Genomic DNA, 15,172 nt, shown 5'->3' with positions numbered 1-15,172 from the left:
CAAACCCTCGGGGCTGACCAGGAGGCATTTGGAAAACTGGACAGAACCTCTGTTCTTCCTCACTATGAGGTCCTTTGCTGAGGTCGTCTGTCCCGTACCAATTGTGACAACACACTTTATCATTCATGACCGGTAGTAGTAGTACACACGTAGAAAACCATCTTCTTCACACTATTAGTAACCATTGTCATATCACTGGCCCAAATGGGGGAGGGATCCCTTAGGTTTGGTTTAGGAATACAGGAGACACGATGAGGGCTGTTCGGAGCTAGGGATTTCTTTTTCTTAAACCCATTAATGACTCGTACTTCGGGAAGTGTTAATAGTAACAAATGCCGCCTTTTAGAATAAATTTGATGCTTGGGAAAGTGCGGACAAATGAAGACCCCGGATGTTTCAACGATTTCGAATTACCAACACCTAAGAAAATGGAAAATATCTTGATATGAGCATTTCCGCATTTTCTAAAACAGCACCAATTCTGTAAAGCACATACCTTCATGAAGGGGTGTCCATCCTTGCCATCGATTGAACATTTCAAGCAGATGCCAAAGTCATCCAATGAATCGCAGAAACACACATCAGATTATCCTCGTCAAATCATTTTTGCTTTTGATTATACAAGTTTAAGTAACACTAATTTGATTACAGATATCATTGATGTGTGACAAAAAGCTGACACTATTCTTCTGAACATTTACAAATTGTATAGACCTTACTACCTATCTTACATTCGATGCCAAGGAATTTGGAGGTAAAACCAAGTTTTTGTACAGAACCCCCGTTGTTGCAGTATCTTTGTATCTCTTGCTTAGTCTTCCCTTTAACCAAGCTGCTCCTATCACCCATTGTCCAAGCTACTGATATATGGGGGCGTGGATCCTGTATTTAAAAACACATTCAAAGATCTAACATAGAACATGAAATCATGCAAAGCTTATCACTCAGCAAGGTATTGATTGCACAAAAGAGAAGAGTTTATATACTGACATTAACCTAACCTTGTAAAATTCGGGAAGATTGTGTAGCCTATATATCTCATTGACGGCTTGAATCTGCTTTGTTATCTAAAAGCAAACGAAAAGTCAATTTACGCACACATTAGCAAAGATATAAAAAGGATGCAAGAAGTTAGAGAAAATTAGTAATATTGATCGTTTTCAACACAACCTACAGATGCTGGACAAGAAGACAATTAACACGAAGAAGACAACTTAAGTTATCTAACAATTAAAGTACAAATGCTGGACAAGACCAAAATCACTCCAATTATTTTGGTCAGTCAACTTCCTTTTTTTTAATTATGACAACTAAAGTTTCTGTACAAGACAACAAAGAATTGAAACTTGCGAATTTTTGGCAGAATGCATTTTTTCATCTATTTTCTATGATTTTGTAGATGTAAATCTGTAATGATGGCTGTATAAGATCCCATTATGGAGGGATATTAGTATATTACTGGTATTTATATAGACTTTGTTCTTCCCAGCGGTTGAAGCCTCCAAATTAGCCAAAAATAAAAACCATCAATTACATAATGAAAATGTGGTGCACTTAAAAGTGATCACATAACTTCGATTTATACTTCAACCATAAAAGGGAAAACTTAAACAAGTCAATGTAAGGGGAAAAAATGGAAGAGACCCACTGGAAAGGTCCTAAATGATGTCATAGCATATTCAAATCTGTAAAACACAAGGCAGTACCCCCATCTGTTCTGGGAATTCTAGGTCCCAACACATCTATGCTTACACGTTATGAATTATCACTCAAATAGTCAGACCAATAACCCCATAAACCTTTCAAGAATAAAAGTTGTAGGTAGGAAAAACAAATTGGTGCATTACCAACAGATCCTTGTTTCTTACAAGTTGACTACTGAAGCAAATAGGTGTTAAACAATTAAGTATGGCATGTCGTCGCCGCCAAAAAAGTCCCTTCGCCTCCACATTGTATAAGGGCCACCTCTATGAACACACTCATCGCTTTGGTCTACCTAAGCAGCCACGTCTTTCTACCTGGCCTGAAGGCTAATATCACCAACCCCAAAGGGGTACTCAATATGGATCCATAACCGCCTCTTAATTTCTTGAGAAACAATCCTAAATGCTATTATTGCAGCCTGTAGGTGTACAGTTATTATGCGAGTGAAAACTCACCTAGGCGACACTCGTGAGTTGCAAAGCCACAATCTCCAGTATGTGGGCAGGGGTGCACCACCGTTGATCGTGAGCAAAACAAACTGGTAATGGCTCATGTGTGGATACCTGGTACAATACTAAATTCTTTCACACAAACTAAATTAGTCTACAAAGCAGGTTTATGTTTAAGAGGGAAAGACTGTTCGCTGTAAAGGATGATCGATGATATTATATACCCTAGTATAATATGCTATCATGGTGGAAGAAGAAAATGAGGATAGAATGGAGATTATGGAAGAAAGAAGAGAACCTGGGTACAGGATTGGGGTGTGAATGTCAGAAATCAGAACAAGCAGAGGTGAGATTCAGGCCTTGGTGGATAACAGTAGGGAGGAAGTGGTTAAGGAGAAGCAAGCAACAGTAGAAGATGAATAATCCGATGAAGACAACTTTGGCGATAGGTACAGCACTGAAGATGAAATGCTGGATCTAGAATTATGAGATGAATACTATAGTCGGCTAGTGTGAGGAGAAGACGAGGAAGGGATGATCGGAACAGAGGAGGATGAAGAAGAAGACTAGACTGGTGGGGTAGTGGACCAGGGGAATTGTGCTTGGTCCTTTTCTTTTTTAATTTTGACTTGTAGTTACTGTAATTTTTTTACTATTTTCTTTAACGGTAAATTAAAGTATTTCATTATATCAAAAGAAAAATAGGTTGAGAAGACCTACAAGTACAATTGAAAAACAAAATCCAAAAATAAAAATACAGACACAAATGGCAAAACTCGTCATACAGCCTGATCAAGAATCTCTAAAACATATATCCTACCATCTAGCCACAAAATGCTCAAAATGTAAGCTCCAATGGTCAATGAACACTTTATTCCAGTAACAAAGAAGACCCTTTATAGCAATAACGACCCTCTGGAAGTCCAATGCTTCACCCTCGAAACCTCTTCTGTTGTGCTCTGCTGAGATTGACTCCACCCCATTTTCAAGGTGTGTCCCACCTATGTTCTATCCCCGAGCCTCCTCTCATATCCATCAAATTTGCCCTTTTCATAAGTTCGAGCTTATGGAGAAACTGGCAACTTGACATGCTCCAATTATATATCCCACATAATCGGCTACACCTGGAGGGAAATGCCCCTAGATGCCAATGAGTAAGGAGATCCACCACCCTGTTAGGTATTATGCAAAACACTTGGATTTACCATGGAAATAAGACCCTCGCCAAGACAAACGGTATCGAAACAGTACATGGTTGAACCCTTAACTCTAGAACACAATGGACACATTTGAAACCTGACCCTAAAATTCCTTTTTCTACGATTGTCGGTGGTAAGAATCCGCTCCAGTGCTGCACACCACCCAAAGAAAGCAATTCTGGTAGCCTATATTCCAGGACCCGGAAAACATGGATGGAACAGAGGGTGAAATAGAAAAACCTGGAAGAGAAAAAACCATTCTCACTAAGGGTGCTATACCAGCAAATCAGGATTTTGTCAATTTAGGACAACACATTCAAGTCTAGTCATAAGATATGCTAATCAGTCGATGACACCATCATTGGATTAGAAGCCCTGTGAATGCCAAGATTCCAAGAAATATTACCATCAGATCTAACGACGCATTCGTTAGATTCCAGCAAAAAAAAAACGACGCATTCGGGAATGGTGCACCCGCCCTTTAAGCTCTGACATATTAAACAATGTTCCATACTCCTCCCTAAGAGGTCCGTCCCCTAACCAAGGATCCTCCCAAAACAAAATCTTGTCACTTACACCCAATTTATATCGAATGCCTTTCTTAAAGACAGGAATAAAGTTCATAATACCCCTCCAAATCCCACAACCAGAAGGATAATGAACAAGACCACTTTCCCACCCAAAATGGGAACTCCCAAAGCACAACACAATGACTATCCTCCACAAACTCTCCCTCTCAAGACAAAACCTCCACAACCACTTACACAATCTTCTTTTCCATTTTTTATATTGTGTGTTCTTAGTCCCTTCTTATTTTTTCTTTTTGTTTGGTATTAGGGTGTAATAGGGGTGATGGGTGGGGATTTTAGTCTTGAAGAATTAGCTATTGGCTAAGATTCAAGGTGATGTAGAACATTAGTTGTTGTTGTCAGTGTCATGAGCATGCGTCCTTAGTTGAGTCCAAACCCATGGCTTGAGTCCATTAGTTACTTGTAACACATGTCGTGTTTCTATTGGTTTATGCTTTCTAGAGTTAGTATAAATAAGGGCTTATAGTTAGGGTTTCAAGGAGTTGTTTTAGTTGTGTTTATGTGTGTTTTGAATTATTGAGTGATTATCAATAAAAGTGAGACTTTTAGGGTTTTACAAAGTGTAGATTTTGATTAAGTGTTGCTTCCGCCACTACAATCTACATTATTTGGTATCGGAGCGTGTTGATTTTTGGGAGATTGGTGCAAAAACACTGTTCACAATGTTACTGTTTACCCAGTTACTGTTCACCGCGAATCCAATTTTATTCTTGTAAATCAAGATATGTCTACAACATCAGAGATGAAGAATTCATGAAGAACTCATGGATTTATATTAACCCCTAGAGCAATATTGTCAACTCCGGAATCAGAACGGAAATCGTTTTCCATTTTTACTGAATCGTAAATCGTATCGAGTCGTAAATCGTAATATTCAAACTATATTCTATATAGGTGTTGTAAATTTTTACATATATGTATATATCATAAGAAAACTACTTGTCACTTGTTGTTTCTTATTTGTTTGTTGTTTCTTATATGCATAGCACTTGAAGAGTTAGAGTATAGTGATAATAATCGGAATTTCAGGAAAGAAAAAAGTCTGGAATTTGTTGAAATTTCAGAAAATGAGTGAAATCGGTCTAATTTTCAGAAAATATGGTATGGGTTTAAGTTATATGGACCTGAGCACCTTACCCAGGTATTATTAGGTTGGGCTAGACCTGACCCAAGTCCATATCTCCCATATAACCCTTCGTAAAAAAAAAATTGAGAAGAAGGAAGGGGATTCAGATGTACGAGAAGATGAAATAAGGAAAAAAAAAAAAAAAAAAAAAAAGAGAATAGAAGGTAATTTAAAAGAAATAGAAGAAAAATTAGAATTAAAAGGAGAAGAAGTAGTGACGGAAACTTACATGTGCAATTTATTATGATTGGAAACTTTTTGTTCTTTGATTCTTGATAAAGGAACAATCTTTTCTTTCTCCTCTTTTCTTTTTTCTCTTTTCTTGATCAGAAATAGTGATGGCAACTTACCTGTTGCAAATTTTTTTTTTTTTTTTTGGTTCACAACCTGTTAATGGAATTTGAATCGGAGGAGTTGTTATTATTTCCGATTCAGACGATTTTCCGATTCAAATCCCGATTTTGTAGCGATTCCTGTCATCAACGATTTACTAGTACGATTCTAATCTATCATGCTACGACTCGACTTGTACGATTCTCGATTCAAGTCGAGAATCGTACGATTTTGATAACACTGCCCAGTACGGGTTGCTCGATTAGAAGAGTGGAGAGAAGCCTTGATGCAAAACAGGTTTGATCGATTAGAAGAAGCGACTAGTCGACTTAGGGAAGCTATGGTGAAGCTTTTGCAGCCCAAACCCCCCAGCGTTGGTGGAGCTTCTATAGCCCAACGTAAAACACCGGTTGTTGTTGATGACAACAAAGAGAAGGAAAGAATTTATGAAGTCGTTGTGTCATGTCTTGAGCGTGATAACAAACGAAATTAGCAGGTTCATCACCTTCCTTTGCAACAAAGACGTCCTGCTGACCAGATCTACGAAGGTCTTGTTCATCCAATTCAACAAGCACAAAGTGGTGGTTATATTGATTCTTTTCTAACCAATTTTGAGAAGGTTTTTGCTCGCAGCCACAAAACACTTCAACGCATACTTCGTGACTTCCAATATCCGTTGTGTTTCAAGAAAGGAGTACTAGCAGCATTGTGGTGTCATGTTATTCGTTTGAGCCGATATTTGGGCAAGATTCGAGGTCGAATTCCTCAGAACCTCGGGAGGGTGACGTATACAAGTTTGAAGTTTGAAGCGCTTTTGCATATTGGTGGGTTTTCATGTCAACAAGCTTGTGGACAAGCTTCTTCAACATGGGGAGAGTGATGTAGAACATTAGTTGTTGTTGTCAGTGTCATGGGCATGCCCTTAGTTAAGTCCAAGCCCATGGTTTGAGTCCATTAGTTAGTTGTGACACATGTCGTGTTCCTATTAGTTTATGCTTTCTAGGGTTATTATAAATAAGGGCTTATAGTTAGGGTTTCAAGGAGTTGTTTTAGTTGTGTTTATGTGTGTTTTGAATTATTGAGTGATTATCAATAAAAGTGAGACTTTTAGGGTTTTACAAAGTGTAGATTTTGATTAAGTGCTGCTTCCACCACTACAATCTACATTACAAGGGTTGATGCATTCTTTGTAATACATTAACTTTTAAGGCTAAGAAGAAGAAAGATTAGTACAAGAGTGAGGAGATCCGATATATAAAGAAATGTCAGTAGAGATCATGCATACCTTCAACTCCTCTTACTTAGGATCTTGTACAATAGGAAGTTGGCATGTTTTCTTTCGGGCATCTATCACTTCCTCACTAATGGTTTTTGGTATCACATTCTATTAAGGTTGAAGAACTGAAGATTCACCAATAAACCAAATATTACTAAATCTAGAAACATTTTTAAATATTTTACTTCCTCTCAAATAAATTCTTACTGTTTCTCCAAATGTTCAATTTACCAAAAAACAACAAAATACCTCTGAATTGAACTCATTTTTAGGCAGAAAAAGGTTGAGAAGTCCCATGTTGAGCACTGGACAACCTCACTAGATAATAAAGAAAGAGCTCTACTACGTACCTCAGCTAATCCTCTCGAGATGACTTCCAAAGAAAGAAAGGTCCGCGTCTGGTCATCATTGACAAACACCTCCAACTTGCTGAAATCTATCCAATACCTGTATTTGAGAGAAGAAGAGAACAGGACAAAGAAAGGGTTTAACAAATGAGGAAACTTCACGGATGATAAGAAGTGCCAAATTCAAGAATTTAGCACCATCTGAACAAGTATTGGAGAATATGGACTTAACCGTTTTTGAGACTGAAGCTTTTGACGAAGCATAGTCAATATTGATTCGATCTGGTGCACTCGTATTGGAACAGTTCTTCCTAAACTGATGTGGAATTCTCTTCCTAGGCCAACTTGTTCAAGCTTCTGATCATCTTTGCACAGAACATTAAGCGGGACGTCAAGGTCGACAACGTGAAGATCAAGGACGGCAACTGCAATTCTTTTCAAAAGCAGAGCCAGCTCTTTCCTTGCTGTAGATGGTATATGAACTGAGAGTACAAAGAATATCACATATTAAGATCAAATAGTGACTTTAAATGCGTATGATCTATAAGAAATTCTACACAAAGCCAGTTGCATGTAAATTCATCCTCCTCAACGCCTTAGAGAGTACTTAATTGATAATTTCCATTGTAGAAAGTACAAACTTAAAAAATTTATAAAAAATTAAGAAAAAGTGTAAAGACACCAGGATAGGCTGAAGTGTATCTCTATAGCACCATACTTGCTATCTTTGCAAGGCAGGCCACAATAACAGATTCTTCTGCCATAAACTTTATTTTCATAAAACTCAGGCATATCTCACGACAGGAAGATGTTGTTCCCAAGAGAGACAGAGCTTGTACTACTACAGATGTAATTTGTAATTTATGGCACCCACTTTCAATCCCAAACTCTATTTTTTCCACCCTCAAACACCAGAAGTTTTGAAGCACAAAACAAAATTGTCTACAAGACACTTACTAATTTCAATGTGGATATCCAAAAAGTGGTGTTATCCTTACTAGCAATGACCTTATACGAAATAGGAACCAATCGTTAACTTTTCTCTCAAAGTATTAGGAGTCAATCAGTCACACTTGCATCCAATATCCCTTTTCATGATATGTTTGGTGTAAGTGTGTAACTTTGTCCTTCAATAGGGGGTTGTCTGGGTGGTATGACAGCAAGACAATTATGATTGGACTAGTTACCACATCATGAGGTCTTCTATTATTATAAAACAAACATTTGACGATTTCAGGTATCTCAATAGAAATGCACACTTTGTTTTCTCATTTTTTTTTCGTATTTTGCTCAATAAAGTCAAATTCTCATCAAAAAGTAAAAAGGCGAAGTAGGCCTAGGGAGCCTACAATCACAAATAAGAAACAAGAAATACACAACAAAACACCCAAAGAATACTAAACTATGGAACCAATTTAAAGCCATCTGGCCACAAACTGCTCAGAAAAGCAACTCCTACACTCCTTAAGAAACTTAAAACAAAAGAGCATTGATGGATCACAGGATCAGATGACATCTTCCACTGTTGCTGAAACTTCCTCAAAGTGATGTAGATTACGTTCCTGTCACATATGCCCCACAACATTGCAAAATGTGTAAGAATCAAAAGACAATTTCCTGATGCAGTGAAGGACCAACTCACCAACATATTAATGAATTCAACATTCGAAGAAAAAGGACAACAATATAACATATTACACAGACTCCCCATTCCTCATGCACAGCCGAAAAAAATTCACAGTAAGCTTTTTTTGCTTTCTAAGGTTGCACACTGTTACTACTGCCCAATATCACCCAAAAACCAATCATCATTGATACTACCTGCTGGAGACGAGAAGAAGAAGACAGGGTTCACATCAAAGGCTAAAGCCTTTATTTATCTGCCAATATTAATCAGGCAACTCAAATTTATGAACAGAACAACAAGGAATAGCGCTCAACTATTTATAAGGAAAATAGAATAACTTAGATGACCTAACTTTCATGACATATTACTATTCTAACATTTTTAACACCAACGTTAAGGCATGCAGAAAAGCTACCTCCCCCCCGCCCCCCATTCCCCACAGCAGCGGGCCCAAATCATATAACAGCTTTCAAAAACATATGGCTCAAAAAGGTTAGCTCCTAAAAAATTACCAATATCTAGGACCACAAGGGTCTAGAATGTTGGGTGTCTTGTTTTGCTCATTATGCATATGTTTTGTGTAGCTTTAAATTTTAATTTTTGTTATGGTGAATGTGTTTGCCCCTGTTTGACGTGTGGTCCCTTTGATATCGATTGTTCTGCATATCTCCATCATCTGGGTTTTTGGCATAATCTGCACATGATATCGGACCAGTAGATCCTAAGAGGTCGCGGGTTCAAGGACTAAGTCAAAGGTTGAGGGAGTGTTTTGGTATGTGTCTTAGCGACCAGGGTGTTTCATGCGTGTGTTTTTCCCGCTTTTTGGACCCCCTGATCCCTCTATACACATTCTAGTGCCTCTCCATCTGCTTACGTTTTTGGAAAAAAAAACCCTTTTCAACAATAGAAATTACAGAATGGGTGTTAACTTCTTTTCTCCCTTTTGCTTGGTAAATAAGAATGGGTTAACTAGTATTACCCTCACACTAGATGGATCCCCCTCAATACACATTAAAAAAAAGTCAAAGAGGGTTGACCGTGTTTTTTTTTGGTGTATTGGGGGGGAGGGGGGTACTAAGATGACTAAGAATTTCAGCAAAGAAACAAAGGAACTAAGATGGACCACCGGTGTAGAAGAGTCTTGATAGATGACTCCCTCCAGTGTAGCTCTAAAATGGCGTTGATCCCATTCCACCAAATACCCCATAAAATAGCAAAGGGCAATAACCTCCAAAGACAGTTACAACAGGAAGGAACTATTGATTCAAAACTGAAAGCAGACCAAACAACTAAGAAAAGGGCACAAAGCAAATGATTCACAAGTTCCTTGTCCCTCCCACATTTTTACACCTCATCAGGTAATCAACAGTAAGGATGCACTCTAAGGCTGCACTCCAAGCCAAAAAAGGAAACACTAATTCCTTCAAATCTAAATTTCCTTACTCCAATAAGCCAAACAATAATGGGAATGTCGAGATCAAAACTCCCTCACCTCGCTGTCGATAATCACTCGTAAGATCAAACACCAAATAGTTTTCCAAGCACCAAAACCATACAGGATAGAAACTCAACCACTCTCCCACCTGGTGCCCCAAAATGAGACATAATGACCATCCTCCAAAGGCTTTAAAGGTCCCTCCGAAGAGCCGAGTAACTTGCCCAAGAAAGCTTGCGATGTCATTTAATGGAAGTAACAATCACCATAACATCATATAAACCCTAATACATATTTAGGGGGAATTGGGAAGAACCCTAAAACCCACAACTTTTCTTCTCAAAACATATTCATTAACCATTCCCTAATTCAATTATAAACCCTCATATTTCTAGACTAGGGATTTCTTGTCTAACAAGAATCCTATACAAGAACCCTAAATTTTTAAAAAATAACTAAAAAAAAATGTACTCAATACATTTGATAAAACTCTTGAAAACGGTTATCATAATCAATCATAATCATAAGGTAATATCAATGTTACATGCACACCATTTTAAAAAATAATCCGTGTCGGATATGTATCCAAGTATCCGTGACGGGCAAAGTACGGACACATTGTTTGTAAAATACCTCAATTTTTCATATTTCACCGTCGGATATGAACACACGTATCCGTGTCAATGTAACTTATGGTGTGTTTGGGTACGAGAATTATAATTCTCGAGGAAGTTCGAATTCTCTGAGAATCGAATTCTCTAGTAATGAGGAATAAATTTGGTAGTTTGGTTGTCATAAGAATTCTTTACGTTTTAGAAACTATGTTATTCATGTGGCATTTAAATGGTAGTAACTGCCATAACATATCAAGTATCATGAGAAATCCCATTTGACATGGGTTTGGGAATCCCATTTGACATGGGTTTGGGAGAGAATTAAATTCCCACCTAGGAGGCAATCTACGTCGTCTTAGAATTCTAGACTCTCAGCGGTTATTCACATCCTAATACATATTAGAGTTGGAAATGTCACCAAACTCGGTTACGATGAGAATTCTCATAGTTTCCAAACTCGCCTTTAGTGTAATACACTTCTCCACATTTTTAAACATAAAATAAAAGAGAAATGAAAAGGGAAATGAGGATCAAGATTTATTAGCTACTTCTTAACAGTTGTATTACAAGTCCAAAAGTGTTACTTCATTAAAAATAAAAAGTAAATTTGGAAAGATGAGGCAACAAAATTGAGGTCCCATGATAGTCCAAGAACATGTTCATTGCAAGATGAAGAAACCTAAAATGACTCCTTGATCACTAAAACCAATACTGTCTTCTTTACCATCATTATAATGTTAAAGAAATTGCATCACCCATCCCTCTCATTAGTTAACTAGTCATGTTTACTTCATCAATGAACTTATATTCTTTATCCTGGTAAGAAGCAGTTCTTTCTACAAAAATTCAGGATCTGTTTAAGAATTAACGAATGGATGAAACAAAATTCTCTAAAACAGTACTCTTAGGAGGCATATGTGGGACTATATCTGTTCAGCAGACAGCGAGGATTCTCGGTAACTTCCTCTGTAATTCCCAACTTTGTTATTTGGCTGCCCGAAAATTTCACCCTCTGAGATAAGTGAAGTATAAAATATTTTCATGTGAGGTAATTACATCAAAAAAAAATGTTGAAAGTTAACTGATTGCTCCCACTAGTCTGTATGAGCAGTTCACTATACAGTATACACACATGAAACCCTTACATACAACGGATAGTGTTTCATAATAAAGTTACTCATGCAACTGCCTAAGATCCAATCCACTATCTTGTTTAGACATAAAAACTCCATCCATCCTACTAGATGGTACTATGCTTCTAAGCTAAGTGCAACACTCCTGAGCATATGAAAGAGGGAAGATAAATTTGAAACAAAAAAGTTTCAAGGAAAACATATCATGATAGCCAATAATAATAGAAGAAAGGGAAAGTAAACAGTAACCCTATCCAACGAACAATAAGAGGTTCTGATGTTATATATAAATGAAGATATCCTCATATAACCATGAACTGCACGTACATATGATAGGATCCTAAAGACTAGAACGACCAAACTTTCTTAGGATCCAGGTTCGTCGTTGAGAATCCTTCAAACTAATAAACATTCTCCTCTTGTCCAAGCTACCCAAGAACATCTCAAGCGCCGCCAACTTAGCATCTTCATCCAAGTCATTTATGGCCTCAATGGCACGAGTACACTGGTCCCAAAGTGGATCATCGATTTGATTCCTGCACTCCATGGCAGATGCAACGCGACCAATCTCTAATCTCACTTTACTCATCTCCTCAACCCATCCTGGAACCAGAAAACGTTTTCGCTTTCTCCGAGTCTGTTCGCCAGCACGACTAGGACTCGATGAAGAGGAAGCATGTGTTTGTACTGGGATTTCAGTCCTAACATCTCCAGCAGTCCATCCATCCAAGTGTCTGTCCCCGCCAAGTAAATCATCTTGCACTTTTTCAGTAGCAGTTCTTTCCTCATTAGTCACAATATGGGTTATTCCCATCGGTCCTTTTGCTTCATCTCCAATCAATTGAGCAATTTCCTGATAAAATGCAAGTGCCTTCCCCTTGTATTGCCTCAGATGTTTCCTTGTCTGCCAACACAGAGAAATATCGTACTCTTTTAAACGATCTAAATGGAGAGCTCTCAAAACACAATTTTGAATAAGTTTTTAGATTTATACTACCTTAAGAGCATTCCTCCAAACATCCTCATTGGCTCTCAGTGTCTTGCTCTCTCCATCCCAACTAAAACCATCGAGGCCCAATAACTCTTTCACTGCAACATTCATCTTACGCCATGTTTTTAGTCTGTTCATGATGTGATCTTTCTTAATCTTAATGTGTCGCTTTCTCCACATATTGTTGATTACAGCAGTAAATGCTATGGACTTCCAACCCGATTTGCTCTTGTTTCCCAATGACAATTGCTTTTGCAATGTATGCACTAACACACGATCCATCCCCTCAGACCAAAACAGATTGCCATTGCTTTTTCCATCTACTTGAAAGTCTGATTGGGAATCCATACCTACTGTTTAAAATGTGGGCCCAATTTACACAAACAATCAAACAAACAAATGAAAGATGGATAGAATGTGATTGATATGCAAGTGTCCTAACCACAATAAGAGATTTATCAAAATGTGTTGCAGAAAAGATGACTAACTCAATAATGTCTACAGAAAAAGCAAAACCAATACAATTGTATTATACATCAATGAAGATAGATACGGTGCTATATGCGATGTCGCTATGATACAAATTCACTCCAAATCTTCATTGGAAAATATTTAAAACCCAATCCAAGCAGCATTCAGTGAAAAGGATGACACCTTTCTTGTACTATCTAAACTGAACGAGCACTTCTTCATCGTGATCTTTCAGTTTTCTCTAAATCACTTGGAACCTCGAACCGAAGCTATATAATTTGTCCTCGTGTAAGAAAACCTCTTGTTGTACAATCCAAACACTTGTTTGACCACATTAACCAATAAAAAGCCATGACAGTTAAATAGGTATACCTAGGTACCCATTCAATTAGTACATAAATCTACCAATAAGGCACCAAAAATCCTGAGCTTGTGTGAAATCAACACCAACAATAGATTTACAATAAGAATGTTTACCTATGTTAGCTACATAAACTTACCAAAACAAAATAGCTATAGAAATAAACTACACGGAAATTGATACGTGTCTCATTTTGTAGCAACTACAAGTCTTGGGCAGAACCCTACCATCTCATAAATGCATACATTTATCCTATATCATACATATCCTGCTTTTCAAGCTTTTAGGTAAATTCTAATTAGCCTAACAAAAGAACAAGACAAAAGCCCGAACCTGGAATCGAGACGTGCAATGCATAATTCCCATCCACATGAGGAAAACTCCGAACCCGACTTCCAGTACCTATTTCTGCCAAATCTAAAACAAACCATCAATAAAAAAAAAAACTACATACTTTTATTAGTTGACACAAAAATCAAACTTACCAAGAGAGTTTTGAGGGGTGAGAAGGTCAATTGGTGGTGGTGGTAAACGAGTTGACTCTTCTTTATGGTTGGGATCGGTGGGTTGAATGGGTGAAGAAGATTCTGAGTCAGATGATGAAGATTCGCCGTATGAAGAAAATAGTTCGTCCATTTTCTTTTGGTTGAAATATCAGGAATGATATTTTGGTATTTGGTGAAGCCTAAAATCAACGGTGGTACCTTGAACTCTTGAACTACTGATTATTCCATCTCGAGCAGATATTTCTTTTTAAACTCGGTCAATCATTTAAACTGTGATTTGAGTGTCAAGAAATATCGCATTATATGTTCTACAAATTTGTTTCAGGACTCTAAAATATTTCTCACTCTTTTTTATATTTTTTTTAGCTGATTTACATTTGGCAATTTCTAACCAAAATTAAGGTTGAAGATGATTGTTTTTTGTGTGTTTTTTACTCTTTGGGGTTTGTACTCTTGTTTAAATACTTTATCGTAACTTTATTTTCTTGTACATAATTAATAACAATACTATGTTTAAGATTTGAGTCTTTGTAAATATCAAAAGTGACATTATTTGGATTGTATACATCATGAATTTAATGGATTGAGGATTGAGGATTTTGATTCTTTTATTATTAAATTGTGTTGAATAAGAGAAAATCATTACGAGTGGACAATCGACCATGCACCATGAGTCTTGTTCACTGTGTGTGTTGGTATGGTGGACAAATATCGTACACTAACGATATATGCTCATATTTCAATCATTTTATAAATTGCAGGTACAAATGAGTGAGAAAAGAATGGACACATGTACAAAGCTATTGGATGAAGACATGTGAAGCAACTATAAAATGATTGGATGTAGAAGAGATAAGGGACCAGATTAATTTTCCACACTTTATTATTCTATTTCTTATATGTAAAACAAAGAGAAATGATAAAATATTGTAAACTACCATTAATGAATAATAAAAGTATTTTTCTTCTCTTGTATCTCACATTGGCGTCGTCCGTTCTTCGATGAACAA

The 15,172-nt window shown here is 37.2% G+C and overlaps 1 protein-coding gene across 9 annotated transcripts; it reads right to left on the bottom strand.

Moving 5' to 3' along the window:
* Nucleotides 1-586: 586 nt before the first annotated feature.
* Nucleotides 587-14,635, bottom strand: LOC147523982 (U6 snRNA phosphodiesterase-like protein). Of its 9 annotated transcripts, none has more exons than XM_086601195.1 (6): nt 14,142-14,588; nt 13,990-14,064; nt 7,257-7,506; nt 7,028-7,124; nt 1,002-1,067; nt 587-882 (listed from the first exon to the last, which is right to left on the bottom strand). In XM_086601195.1, exons 1-6 carry the CDS (start codon nt 14,290-14,292, stop codon nt 682-684), a joined length of 840 nt encoding a protein of 279 aa, XP_086457321.1. In that variant the 5' UTR covers nt 14,293-14,588; the 3' UTR covers nt 587-681. The 9 variants fall into 9 exon arrangements, with proteins under 9 accessions (XP_086457321.1, XP_086457313.1, XP_086457328.1 ...); XM_086601187.1 differs by having other exon boundaries at nt 13,990-14,073; nt 14,142-14,555; XM_086601202.1 differs by lacking the exons at nt 13,990-14,064; nt 14,142-14,588 and adding an exon at nt 7,743-7,941.
* Nucleotides 14,636-15,172: the final 537 nt, after the last annotated feature.

The sequence above is a fragment of the Coptis chinensis genome, chromosome 1 (assembly GCF_015680905.1).
Source record: "Coptis chinensis isolate HL-2020 chromosome 1, ASM1568090v1, whole genome shotgun sequence".
Classification (NCBI taxonomy): Eukaryota; Viridiplantae; Streptophyta; class Magnoliopsida; order Ranunculales; family Ranunculaceae; genus Coptis; species Coptis chinensis.
The sequence above is the reverse complement of the archived record's forward strand: the minus strand, read 5'-3'. Positions and strand labels throughout refer to the sequence as shown.

Bases quoted from the DNA above. Each gene is read 5' to 3' on its own strand.
- LOC147523982 (XM_086601157.1), bottom strand. From the start codon at position 14,292: ATGGACGAACTATTTTCTTCATACGGCGAATCTTCATCATCTGACTCA. The intron at 14,074-14,141 runs GTAAGTTTGATT...GGTTTGTTTTAG, and splicing joins CACCCCTCAAAACTCTCTTG to ATTTGGCAGAAATAGGTACT. The intron at 13,178-13,989 runs GTTCGGGCTTTT...CATTTTAAACAG, and splicing joins ATTGCACGTCTCGATTCCAG to TAGGTATGGATTCCCAATCA.